Source organism: Hylaeus anthracinus, unplaced genomic scaffold, assembly GCF_026225885.1.
Source record: "Hylaeus anthracinus isolate JK02 unplaced genomic scaffold, UHH_iyHylAnth1.0_haploid 26055, whole genome shotgun sequence".
Classification (NCBI taxonomy): Eukaryota; Metazoa; Arthropoda; class Insecta; order Hymenoptera; family Colletidae; genus Hylaeus; species Hylaeus anthracinus.
In genome coordinates, this window is record NW_026534948.1 from 11,801 (window position 1) to 25,086 (window position 13,286).

Below are 13,286 nucleotides of genomic sequence, written 5' to 3' on the forward strand. Positions count from 1 at the left end.
TATTGATATACGTGATCAACATACAACTGGATGTGGTATGGATGGTCTGTATCATCTGTCACTTGCAATAATATTAACAACACTGCACAGACGACTATTTAAAATTGACAATATAACTCTACCCAGTATTCTAGAATTTTTAATTGATATTTCCTAAACAGGACGCTTAACCCTTAAACTGGTGTAACAAGTGCACCTGTCACCATACTCGCAACTGTTCATAAAAATTACTCTCGCAACTTTCGAGTATCATTATACCAAGGAGCCATAAGAATAGTCGCAATTTAATGTAATAGAGATCACTAATGGCACAATTGACACTTATTAATTAATCATTTTCCACGTAAAATCATTCGCGCGTTTTTCACTTCGAAACTCCGCTAAATGGCGGCTACCTATCGAAAGATTACCACGAACGCGATCGATTCGATCAATAATCGGGCGACATCGAGAAATATATCGAACGTAACGAACAGTTGGTTCGTTCGATAAGACGAAGACGGTTGATTTATGCAAATATAACGTTGTTTTATTTTATAAACATAGAACGAACGACGGAGGTCATTACAAAAATAAGATTACAAAATATATTTCACTTAAACAGATTACGTGATTATTGCGCGTATAAACGATAATAATCTATTACTGTTTAATCGTTACAAAATGTATATCGAATCAGCCATTACTACGCACGCACTCGCGCGTCTTCGCTATTTTTTTTTATTGTTTTATATTTTTAGTAACTACTGGACTACCCTTTCGCATATTGTTTGTTACGAAACCACTCATTCTTATTTCATTCTTTTCTTTTTTTTTTAATATAACAAGATTTATATTTTTAATATGGCTGTATCATTCACAGCATTAACATACTTGTTTTAACCCCTAACGAGAAACAGTTCTTACTCATGCGATAATCGTTCCTTCTTCGTTCTACGACAGTGCTTATTAAAAATTTTCTCTCGTCTGCTGTTGTCTACATACGTTCTACTTGAACGAGAAAAAGGTAAAAAAATCATCAACTTACTTAATATTGACAATAGAGTTTAAATTGACGTAAAATTGTGACGATAGTTGGATTTGATAATGGTTCGATTACTATTCTCGTAAAAAATATATTAATTTACAAAAAAATACTTTCACTGGTACTTTCTTATTTGTAGTAATTGTCTATAAAATAATAATAATAATATTCACGAGCCCGAAACCCGCTTTTTCTTGTTAAGGGTTAATAATCTCTCTCCATCTTGATTAATAAAGAAATAGAGAGCAAAATTCAAATCCTTATGCATGTATAATCATACGTTATGGCGAATTTAAAGTTTTCCCTGCCAATGCTGCCGCTTTAGAAAGTACTATCTGAATGTCCATTGAGGGAAAATTCTGAATACAGAATGAATTACATAGTTTTTCGAACTAAAACGAAAGTTTAATATTTTACTTACTTGTAAAAGTTTCACGTTTGTAGCAAAATCACCAGCAAACAGTTGGTCCCTTAGTAATCTGAAAAATTGTGTGTATCGATTTATATTTATTTCAGGCCATACAGTTTCTCGAAACAAGTATAACTTACAAAATCATGGCACAGCAAATGTGTATCAAAAAGCTGAATCTGTTCTCATCAGCAAATAAAGAATCCCAAATTCTCATAACGTCTGGTAGTGGAAATTCTTGAGACAGGAGAAGCGTTAACCATCTGATAAAAAATTTTAATTCATATGTAAAACATTAGATATATAAATGGAATAAAAAATAAATTGTTATTACCTTACCTAAAACTGTAATATTGCGGGCATAATTCTTGTTGATGTAAACGCATCCACACTTCTGGATCATTAGTCTTCACTTGGGTTGTAAGTTTGCTCATCATCGAATTTATTCCAAATTCGGCTTCATCCAGTGATTTTATAAAAAAATCACGAATTTCGCTCATCAAATTGGTAAAGCAAAAGAAGGTGTCCGCCTCTGCGTGTTCTAGGAATAACGTTTAATTAGTTCGTGAATCGCTTAAAGATAGATATTTACAATTTACCTCTCCAGGTTTGATCAGGATCGCAAGCAAACGTGTGATAAATGGGTCCAACAATTTCGTTCATGCCTTGCACATAGCCCTGGCCTGGATTGAGTTTAGCATACAGGAAAAGTATTCTTTCCAAGACTTCCCAATGTGCCTCTCCACCTTCTGCAAGAGGTGCATAATCTTCTACAGCTTTCTTAACAGAAACTGCTATCTGCAAGAAATATACAATAATTCTTTAGGAACTTTATCGCGAGATATTTCATTGGATCAATTGAACAATGTTACCTGCTGCTTTCCATATCAGCATACGAATATAAGAAACAAAGTTAGTTTTATCTTTTCCTCGTGTTACTCATAAATTTAATTACCTTAGTGATGCCAAGTCCTTTCCTTTCCACATTTGCACTTCTTAAAACTGTGTGCTGCACTCTGTGATGTAAACGTTTCTGACCACTGGCATTCACAATATCCATACAGGGATAATCTGTACCTTGTTGAAAGAAAGATATATCCGGACAGAGCCTCCTAACATCTTTGTCTATCTGTAGAAGAACTTCGTTGTCTTTGAAATAAGTTTGCCACTTGCTATCAGGGTTTAAATTTAATGGATGATCATCGAGAGTGACATCTACTCTTTCACCATCCATGTTCATTTCACCTGGCATAACAATTAGATCCTCTGTAAATGAGAGTGTTTATATTATTGCTGAGTTTATTAGTTACCCTGTTACAAATAAGATAGAAGTCTGGATTTATACTGATAAATGTTTTATAGAGTATTCTCTTGCGTGTAAGTATTTCAGACCAACTAGCTCTTGTAGGAGGTAAATAATTTAACAATAGTTTCCAGCATAATGGTCTGAGCCCTCCTTCATCTGGTATTCCTAGAAAGAACACTCAATTGGTAAGTATACATTGTTTAATTACAATTTGAAGCACAGAGAGATACAAAGACCACAGCATCCGATTCGACAGATAAAGAGGATTAAAATAGACATACAGATTCATACCATGGAAGCATAATCGTTTCAGACTAACAAGATCTATTTCTTCAGCGTTCAGGACGTCATCAAACTCGTTTAATCTGAAATAGTAAATTTTTTGACTGAAACTTTACAAGCAGATTAGAGTACACGTATTATATTACCTTTTTTTCAAAATACTCATCGTTGCTGCGTGCGACACGTGCGATAATGGACCGAGAAATCCGTTTTATTCTTATCAGCATTCGATAGGCGTGTGGGCGTAAAATGATACACGTTTCTCACATTATTGTCAGCGATCTGCCGTATTGACAAACGGACTAACCGCCATTTTTTTGATCGCTCAATCGACAGTCTTTTATATTAAACAATGATTGAAAGTTCTTATCTTAGGGAGTGGAAAACACTTTCTTATCACTGCAATATGGCACTTAGCACTCGTGACTACATGCACACGAGCTATATATAGTTCCTGCACGAGTTAATATGATTCTAACCTGACCTATGCGACACAGATGTCTATTTAGGATACATCGAGAACAGGATTTTCTCTCCTCGTAGAGTCCTAATCTATCTCTTATCAGAGTATATTCTATTAGAATTATATTATTGAATATTGATTCTGCTAAATTATGCTAAAATTATTTCATGCCTGTAACATAAAATTAGGTTATTCGCGAAGTATGCACAGAATCGTGAAACGTAAATATAACAAACTCCTTGTTAAACAAAGCTTTGTATTCTACTCTAAAGTGTATTAAATTTAATCTAAAGAGACATTCTTTTATTGTTTGATTGTTTATATTTTAATGCTTGTTGTACATTAATTGTTATACATTCTTCTGTACAGATTGGAGCAGAAATATACGTTCCAACGGAGATTACGGAAACCAATTTTTGAAGAGACTGAATAAAATCTGTTTTTATTTGTATATATGCTCAATAAAACATACTGAAAGATTGAAAACAATTCATAGCATGGTTTCTTTATAAGCATTTCCTAAATATATCTGTCTTAAAAGTGTTTTTGGAGTAGTTGTCACAGGCTGTCCACATTTATTCGATTGTTTATTGACTTTCTACAAACAATTTAAGCACTTTATCTATTTATTATTTTAAATACAATTAAATACTATGTATAAAAAATAATAAAATGGTTAGCGCATGCTGTGATTATGCCAAATTTATCATTGTATATGCAGACATAATAGTTTAATTGACATACAAGTACAAACTTGCGATTAATGGACAGACAAATGGTATCGCCATCTCGCGGCCAGAAGGTCGAACTAATTTTCAAAATATATGTACATATATGACACTATTTCCTTATGATTAACTTGATGAAAAATTAAATAATAAACGTAGGGAACAATAAAATAGTTGGCGCATATGTAATTATGCCGATAAATAATTTTTAATAATATTTAATTTATTATTTTTTTTTTAAGTGATAGTGGCGCCATAGGTGGCAAAGCGCCCAAGCTTGTCGAGACATAGTTCCAGTTTTCGCCGCTAGATAGCGCCACTACTTAAAGAAAAAATTAAAAGTTAAAAAACGTTATCCTAGCTCAATTTTAATACGCTCTGAAGCTCTGTTATGTTAGTAGTATAGTTAAATTGCTATTATTTAATTTAATAAAACAACTTAAGCAAATATACTCTAATGTCGGCATTAAGACCTTAGTGGCGCCATCTAGCCTCGAAAAAGTGGAACTATTTTTCGACCAACTTGGGCAGTTTGTTAAGAGATGGCGCCACCGCTAGGGTGATTTCTAGTAATATTTAAAATTCGCAAAATTTGCGTTAATATAATAAAGAACGACAGGTTAACAATACTACAAACATCGTAGAATTTAAAATCATTATTAAATTGAGTTTAAGTAAGGTTTTTTTGCATTTAACTTTTTCACTATGCTTTCATGTTGTGGCGCCATCTAGCGGCGAAGAGTTGGAACTATTTCTTGACAAGCTTGAGCGTTTTGCCACCGATAGCGCCACTATCACTAAAAAAAAAAATATTAAATTAAATATTTTTAAAAATGATTTATTGGCATAATCACACATGTGTTAATCATTTTATTATTCCTTACATTTATTATCTAATTTTATTTCAAGTATAACATAAGGAAAAATAAGATATTAGGGTATTAATAAGTATCACGTACATATACCTTCGAAACATTAGTTCGACTTTTCGAAATTAGTAGAACTGCAAATAATGATTAAGTCCAACAACAGTAAGGTTTTTTTTGTATATTTAATATTTTTTCATAGACTTAGAACTGCTGGCAATTTATATACAAAATGTCCTGAACGTCATCTCGTCCAAAAATTATTGTTAATTACTTAATAGCATTCCAAATCATATAAAAAAAATTATCTTCAAATATTGTTATTAGTCTATATTTTATATCACGAGTAGCGAAATGCATAAATTGTTTGCAGGAAGTCGATGAAAAATTGATTAATTCGAGTATTAAGTGGGGTACGATATACAAAAGACGGGCTAACATTGTTTATTACTTTTTGTATTCAAGGTATCTCGAATTAATATTACAAGCAATAATATAATCGAAGTTAATGAATAAAAAGCGATGAAACTAAACATCAGACGTTACACCCCATTCGTTATTGGTCACAATTGTTTCATTCTCGAATGATTGATTTTTTTTTTTTTATTCGCATTTACGGTTTCTTTTTGTTTATCTCATTCACTCTATCTCACTCTCGTTCTCTCGTTAATAATTTGTACTTCTCTATTGGCGCAATCCCTTGCCTCTCTAGTTTCTAAGAAACCGGTCGATTGCTTCACCAACGTCGACAGATTTGCGAGGTTTTACTATACGTTACTCTTTCACGACGATAATTATGTTTGTCAAACGACACGACTCGATTCATCACGGATTACAGTCTTCGGCATTGCTCGACGAATTCGAAATTCGCGTCAAATCAACGAGAGATGGAGGAAGAATTTATTTATCCTTTAGTCGTATCAAAGAATTCCGATTTCCTTCGGTGAAGTAAAGAGAGTTTCAAAAGAATTCCTCTTTCGAACTGTATAACAAATTTAAGGGCATCAAGCGTTCTATAAATGGACGCATCAATCGTCGAGCAGAGACCAATTTTTATATTGGTTTATTCATGCAAGGAATCATCGAGTGAAACGGATGAAAGCGAGACGATAAAACGAGTCGCGTCGTCGCAAAGGCTGTTACGCCGACGACGAAGTAGTCATCTTCTTCGTCGTCCACGTAAACGCGTTTCAGTTCAATAAAAATCTGATCGATTAACCCTTCAGCTGCGGGGATCGAAGGTGACGTCGAATTTGCGTTATTCGTTATCTCACCGCGAACAATGTAAATGCAATATGTATATATCCCGTTCATAAATAAAGCCAGAAAAAGAGCACATCGGGAGCTCGTAATTTAAAAAATGCGATATTGCACTTACATTGTGAAAACCAAGGGAAGTGTTCTACGTCGATCGATGTACTTCGTCCATAAATAAAAACAGAAAGAAAACATCGCGTACTCGTCATGTAGAAAATTCAATGTTGCGCATGAATGGCAGAAAATTGGATTTCCTCCCGCAGTCGAGGGGTTGACAGTAAAATGAACGTTAGTCGTAGTGATTCTTTCTTTCTTTTATCAGTCGATAATTATACACAGTGTTTCAATGGATGGTTACCGGGGAATATACAAAGTACGTAGAAAAAGAAGGGAAAGTAAACCGTCATCCTATTAATCGAAATGCTCCGCCTTCAACCTAGCGGCGTAATAGCTATTACAGGCAGAAAGAAAGATTATTTCTGGAAAGTAGACACGGCTCGTATCGGATCAGACATGGAAAATGCCTGGACACTGTCTGCTACTTGTTCCTGGTAGCACGTGACCTTTAACCCTTCGAAGCATAGATTTTCGGTACGTTCTTGTCGAGTCTCGTTCGACGTAGGACCACGAGGGGTTAACCAAGGGGTTGGTCTTTCTATCTTCCTGTAATAGAATGCACACACCAGCGATTTCAAGACGCCTCTGATGGGGAAGCGGTAAATTCAATGCGTGGACATAACCAGTGCAGTTGAACGAGGATTCGAGATGAAGGGAGACGGGGATCGACCTATCGACCCCTCTCAGGTTCTATTTTCGTTGGCGACAAACCCTTTCACTATCGATATTCAATTTCGTTAGAAAAGAAGGATATCAAACGGAGCTTTGCTGGCGTGTAGCATTGCATAGTAATAACACCAGAAAAGAATTAACTGTAAATCTAATCGACATAACATCACTTTTACACACATTCGTAGAACGATTTCCCTAAATAAATACACGAACAAGACAATTAATCGATCAATTTATCAGAAAGATTCCACCTACTACTAGCGAAAGAGTCGATTCCAAGTTCACGTTCGTAGAACGATTCCCTAAATAAATACACGAACAAGACAATTAATCGATTAATTTATCAGAAAGATTCCACGTAATACTAGCGAAAGAGTTGATTCCCTTCAGTTCAGAACCCAAAAGTTGTTCGACGAGATCTCGCCTCGCGCAAATGGATAAAATACACGTGATCGTATCGAGGGGGCGCAATGAAATCGATGGGCACCGTCAGTTTAATATTCTCGTTACCTTTAATCTTAACGTACCGTTTACAATGTATTCGTATAACAATAAAGCAATACGCAAATAGTTACGAAGACTTCTTTTCTCGAAGGTGACTGCTCGCGTGGAGCGCGTTCCGTGCATCGCGCTCAGTGGAATTATTATTATTTTTTTTTTTTTGTAACAATAAAACATTGCACTCATTTTTGTTTTCAACTTGTCTCCGTACAACTATCATGCATCCTCCGTTTCGCGCTTCGTTTTCTTTCTTTTTTTTTTTTCCGTTTTTCCTATTTCTATCTATCGTTCGCTTTCTTTATTCCGAGAGCAATCATCTCGCGACGATTTTATTGCTGATCGACGCGGTGCAACGTTTCATCGCCGTCTATACAATAATACGCTATTTAATATAATAAATTATCTTTCATATATGCACAATACGTTATCCCGACGAGAGAACGTATCGTCTCGAATAGTATTCCTCGCAACGTCGAGTCGTTTTTCTCGCGAGTATCGACTCCCTTGCTCTCGCCTTCTTTTTTACTAACGTTTAATCAAAATGATTTGTATAAATGCTACGTCGCCGAGAAAAATCGTCACGTCTGCCATCGATCGATACGAGCGATTCTTTATTTCTAAGGATACCATCGTCACCGTTCCGTCGTTCAATTCCGAAGATAGAAACTCCAGAGGACCAAAGTTGGGTGGTCTTGAACTTGGTGTGATTTCGAACTTCGAACTTTTAAGCGGTAAGAAACTCGAACGAAATAAAAACCTGCTCGTAAATATCGACCAACGACACGTCTAATAATTCCTCTAACATTTAGCCGCACATTTTCCTCCGTTCTTCTTCGTTTACGTATATATCTTCAGTGTCTCGTTAGATACGACCAAACAGAGATGGGCAAAATTTCATTCGAATAACGAATAAAATCGACGCGATTTATTCGATTAAATACTTACAATCTTTTTAAAAATTTACATTCAAAATTTCATTCTCATTCGACGAGTGATGAACATACGTTTCTTATTCATTATTTGAATTGTTTTTTTTTTTTTTTATCTAGACGACAATTTTCCCCACCTCCGCTTTGAAGTCATTGCACGAAACATCCGCCCCGATCTTCCTCCAAAACGTGTTTACTATCCGTCGATGTAGTAACTAAATACAACTTAATTCTATCGACTCGAGCGAACCGTGTAATCGTAATTCGCGGTTCGACTCCTCGCGGATCGTCGTTAGCTGCGAGAGCTCGTCGATCACGTTTGGTTTCGGAGCAACGACCAACCGAAAATTCCCTTTCGATTCGTGTCGTCGCTTCTCGTGTTTTCTTCTACTATTCAGTCTCTCGTTATACCTCCTAGAACACATTTTTCATCGTTCGATCCCTTCGATGTAACGAGTGCAGTAGAACTCCGTTTATTCGAACCGTTATTCAAACATTTCGCGGGCTCTTATTATCCAAACTATTTGTCAATTCCAGTTTCACCATCCAGTTACATGTAGAACAAATGGAGTTCTATTGTACAGTCACGTCTAATCATTGGAAGGGCTAAACGAAACTGTTTACAAAATATCGTGACGCGACGAGTCTTGTTGCTGGTAAATTTGGAAGAGTTCGTTGATCGCTTATAAAAGTTAATCGAGCGTAAACGAAGTACAACGTGTCTCGTGGTTCGCTCGAGTCGTTTCGGTGCAGTCGGTGTATTTCGCTTCTTTTTCTTTTTTTTTTTTTTGCTTACAATAATTACGCTTAAAGTACGCGATTTTCGCTTACAGTGACACACACGCGCGCGTTCTTTTTCTTTCTCATCCGTTCATCTTGTTTTCTCCCTGTCTCATTTTCCAAACTAATTCTATCTAATCCGACTTTGGGATACCTCTGGTTTCCTTAAACGTTATTAGATTATTTTACGTCGCTTTTAATACTTCAGTGATTAAAGTAGCTCTCCTCGTTGGAAAGAAACGTTCATCGAAAAGGATACGAGCCAGAGGTGGGCAAAATTTCGTTCGAATAATCGATCGCGAATGAAAAAATTACTTTTTGCGGCGATTACTCGATTCGAATGATTCAATTTTTATTTCTTTTATATACTCTAGCTTGTTTTTTCTGGACTAGAATAAACACGAAGTGCGTCGCGCGTTTTCGTATAATTAATCGTTCATTCGTAATCGACGCGATAATGCCCAACCCTGTTCCGACGACTGGCACGATTCAATTCCGGATGATTTCGACAGTCTGACTTCGTAATGAAGAGGAAAAAGAACTGTATTTCTCGTCGAGCATACACATACACGCACGCAGGTGCACACAGACACGGGGCTAATCAAACGTTGAACGAAGACCAATTCTAAATGCTACTTCAGTTCTGTTCGCGAAACGAAATGCATTTCTTCCGGAACCTTCTCGCTAAAACCTAATCAACCGTTCCGCTATTACCTTTACGCGCTATCTAGACATTTTTTCCTCGATTTCTATCACTCGTCGTTAGACCAGGCATGGGGAACCTGTCTAAGGACCGCGTACCGACAGTCGACTGTATAAATCGATCAACTTCATCGAAGTTTTGCAATTTTTCCCCTCCCCTCGTGATTTGACGTGCTTACACGAGAAATAGGTAAAGTAACTTCCAAATCCGAAAGGTTCCCAATTTCTGCAATACCTGTCGCGTATCTCGGCGCTCCGTTTTTTATTTCGTTCGACTGTCGCACGTCTCAATTTTAATTAATTCTACGACTTACGGTCAGCAGAGTCCAAGTTAAGCTCCGTAGCTCGGACACCACAGTGCCTTATCCAGTGTCTTTCCCTCGGGCTTGTGGCGACCGAAAGCACGATGCCATAGAAAAATAGAATACGGAGCAATCGGTCAATTAATTTCGTCACCTTAGCCGAGGCACACAGCGGCCGCTTCTCTATCGAGCTATCGGTGTCTCCCACAAAATATTGCGCATTTTTAAGCTCTAATTTATAGATCGCTCTAATTTAGAAATCACTCTACATTTATGATCTCTACGATGTCTAAATTTTACATCTTTATTAATAATAATTTCTAGAAAAAAAAAAAAACAGAATTATCGAGATTTTTAAAACTTAACTTTTTCTTAGCCTGAAACTAAAGGAAACGAGCAACGAAAACGCAAGATCGATTCTCGTACTCGGCGCAAAGAGAGGTTCACAACGATGTATCGATACGTATACTTTATTTCGATAGACGGTTTAAAAACAACAGGAAGAGGAGTGAATAACAAAGAAAGGACCCAGTCTGTCCATCTACCATTTTCATAGCCTTCTCCACACCACCCTCTACAGAATCACATAAGAATCAGAAGACGACAGATAAGGTTCTTCCCTTGCAAAATGCGCAATACTTTTAGGAATAGCCTAATTAATATTCGGTCTCGTCGTCGTCGGAACTGGATGGACCTGCAAACCGCGTGGAACAGCTTCGCGTTCTCCGTGTCACGTCAGGCAGAGATGGCAAAATTTCATTCTAATAATTTCTATTTCTCGAACAGAATACACGATATCATTTCATAATAAAAATCCTAATTTTTTATACTCGATCATTAATGAATAAATAATTGTGTGATACTCTTTTCATTGGCAAAACTAAGTTCTTTCACTTTCCGATATTCTCATCGATTAGTTTAACCATTCGTTATTTCAATGTCGACTAGAATTTTGCTCCACCTCTGAGATCAGGATAATCACGAGTCCCTGACGTTCTTGGGAATGAAGAAAGCGGACCGAGGATCCCCCGATCTTATCGGAAAGTCGGTCGTCCATTCGCGCCACGGACGAACGAGAAGCGCAGCTTTCAGTCGCCATTTGCCGCGTAAGGGTTACAAATCGAGTTAGTTTTAACAGTAAACTTGTCATCTAATTAATTTATAGTCGCTCGATATCCGCACAGCCACGCTCGCCTAAACATTAAAAGGATTCTTCGTCTTCGTCTTCCGCCTCGTCGTTCGCTGCTTCCCTTTCGGTGTTTCGCGATACACCCCCAGAGATGGGCAAAATTTAATTTTATCGGTGGTGGAAGAGCCTCTCTCTCTCGATTCACAGTTTATTATTTAATAATCATATTAGTAAGTATACGTAAATATTAAATAAAGAAGAAATAGTTGGTTTGGCTTCCGAGGGACTCATTGTTCGTTAATACACGATAGTTATAAACTATAGCGATTTATTCTCAACGTTTATTCCATCGAGTTCGTTATTCGAAGTTTGAATTCGGATAAGAGATTTGCCCATCTCTGATACACATACGCTCACTCGCACACACACACACACACACACACATTTTCTCTCTTTAATTAGCGTTTCTTTAGCAACTAGCCGTGATTCTTCGCGTGAACCATTAGTTCTCCCATTTTTATCCTCTTTCTTAACGAAACTGTAAAGAAGTTATAGGAGCCATTGTTTTCGCGTATATATTTCTATATATGTATATATAATTTATATATAGTCAACGATAAAAAAAGAAACTCGCCCCGATCGGGCGTCGTTATCGCGGGGGTGACAAGGGTCTTTTTTTTATTTTTTGTTTAATCATATTTCATTCTTCAATGGAGCGTCGGAAACGTCGAATTACGTAGCGGTGGTTCGAAAAATTTCCCATTAGTTCCATCGTTTACTTTTCTTTCTAAAAATTGACGCGAAACACGGTGTATAGAACCTGTCGTCACGAATTGAAAACACCATTCGATAAATCCGTCGTTTCTTCGGCCTAGTTTCATTTCTCTCTTTCTATATTATTATATATTCCTTTTTTTTTTTGCTTTTTTGTGTCTTTTTAACTCTTCTTGTTCAAACCATCCGACCGTACGTGGCATGCAAAGAGATCGATAAGAAATCGTGAACAGAGACGTGCAAAACTTTCGTCGAATTTACGGAATAGTTAAAATTTTCTTCGTTTAATGTGAAATCTTTCGTTCGCTAATTCAAATATTTATTCGACGAGTAACGAATAAAAAAGTGTTTGTCTTTTCTTCGTTGCTCGCGAACGCTTGTTTGGATAAGATTTTGCCCATCTCTGTATGGGAATCGGAGGGAGGACAAGTTGCTCGCGTAATTGCTCGTAATTGCTCGAAGCAATCAAAACGCAATTGTGTTCCTATGACTCAGTCAATATTTTAGAAACTCGTAAAAAAGATTCGCGATCACCACGTACGAGACGATCGACGCTGACGTGTATTCTCCTTGGACTTGAACACTGTAAATTTTACTTCATCCTTTAAAAAAAGTAATTAATTCTTAGCCATACGTTTTCGACTTTTCGTTGCAGAGTCATCTTTAGACCCAATAATGTCGCAACCTCACCGAGTTAACATATAAAAAGAATCCTAACGATATCGTTACATTTTTTTAATACATTATCGCATAATATAGTAAATTCTTTTCGTACGTTAATTTCAAAAATTTAACAGCAACATGGTAAGAATTCTAAAGGGGTCGTTGCGTCTTTTTACACCTTAATTTAGTAAATCCTTTTGCATATATTAATTCGGTAAATTGAATTCCAACATGTCCGTGCTCCAAAGATTTATCTTCAACGAAGAGTCGAGACGCATAGTAAACGATAGCTCGATCAAGACTGTGCAAAGGAATAATTTCATTATTTTTTTTCTGTGAAACGCAGTCGTCGACTTTGAATACACGTCAACGTGTTCCCGTG

At 36.6% G+C, this 13,286-nt stretch overlaps 1 protein-coding gene and 1 long non-coding RNA gene across 2 annotated transcripts; one reads left to right on the top strand and one right to left on the bottom strand.

Moving 5' to 3' along the window:
• Positions 1 to 507: 507 nt before the first annotated feature.
• On the bottom strand, positions 508 to 3,309 carry LOC128893162 (TBC1 domain family member 13-like). The gene is made up of 9 exons (XM_054153977.1): positions 3,168 to 3,309; positions 3,031 to 3,104; positions 2,779 to 2,904; positions 2,389 to 2,699; positions 2,033 to 2,231; positions 1,773 to 1,974; positions 1,574 to 1,696; positions 1,446 to 1,503; positions 508 to 1,383 (listed from the first exon to the last, which is right to left on the bottom strand). Exons 1-9 carry the CDS (start codon positions 3,185 to 3,187, stop codon positions 1,306 to 1,308), a joined length of 1,191 nt encoding a protein of 396 aa, XP_054009952.1. The 5' UTR covers positions 3,188 to 3,309; the 3' UTR covers positions 508 to 1,305.
• A 256-nt stretch (positions 3,310 to 3,565) lies between these two features.
• Positions 3,566 to 3,973, top strand: LOC128893163 (uncharacterized). The gene is made up of 2 exons (XR_008461262.1): positions 3,566 to 3,705; positions 3,854 to 3,973. It is a non-coding gene; the product is annotated as an uncharacterized LOC128893163 (long non-coding RNA).
• The last annotated feature ends 9,313 nt before the right edge of the window (positions 3,974 to 13,286 follow it).

Excerpts from the sequence above, each read along its gene's own strand:
- LOC128893162 (XM_054153977.1), bottom strand. The coding sequence starts at position 3,187 with ATGAGTATTTTGAAAAAAAG. Across the intron at positions 3,105-3,167 it reads ATGAGTATTTTGAAAAAAAG|ATTAAACGAGTTTGATGACG; the intron begins GTAATATAATAC and ends TTACTATTTCAG. Across the intron at positions 1,975-2,032 it reads TCCTGATCAAACCTGGAGAG|AACACGCAGAGGCGGACACC; the intron begins GTAAATTGTAAA and ends CGTTATTCCTAG.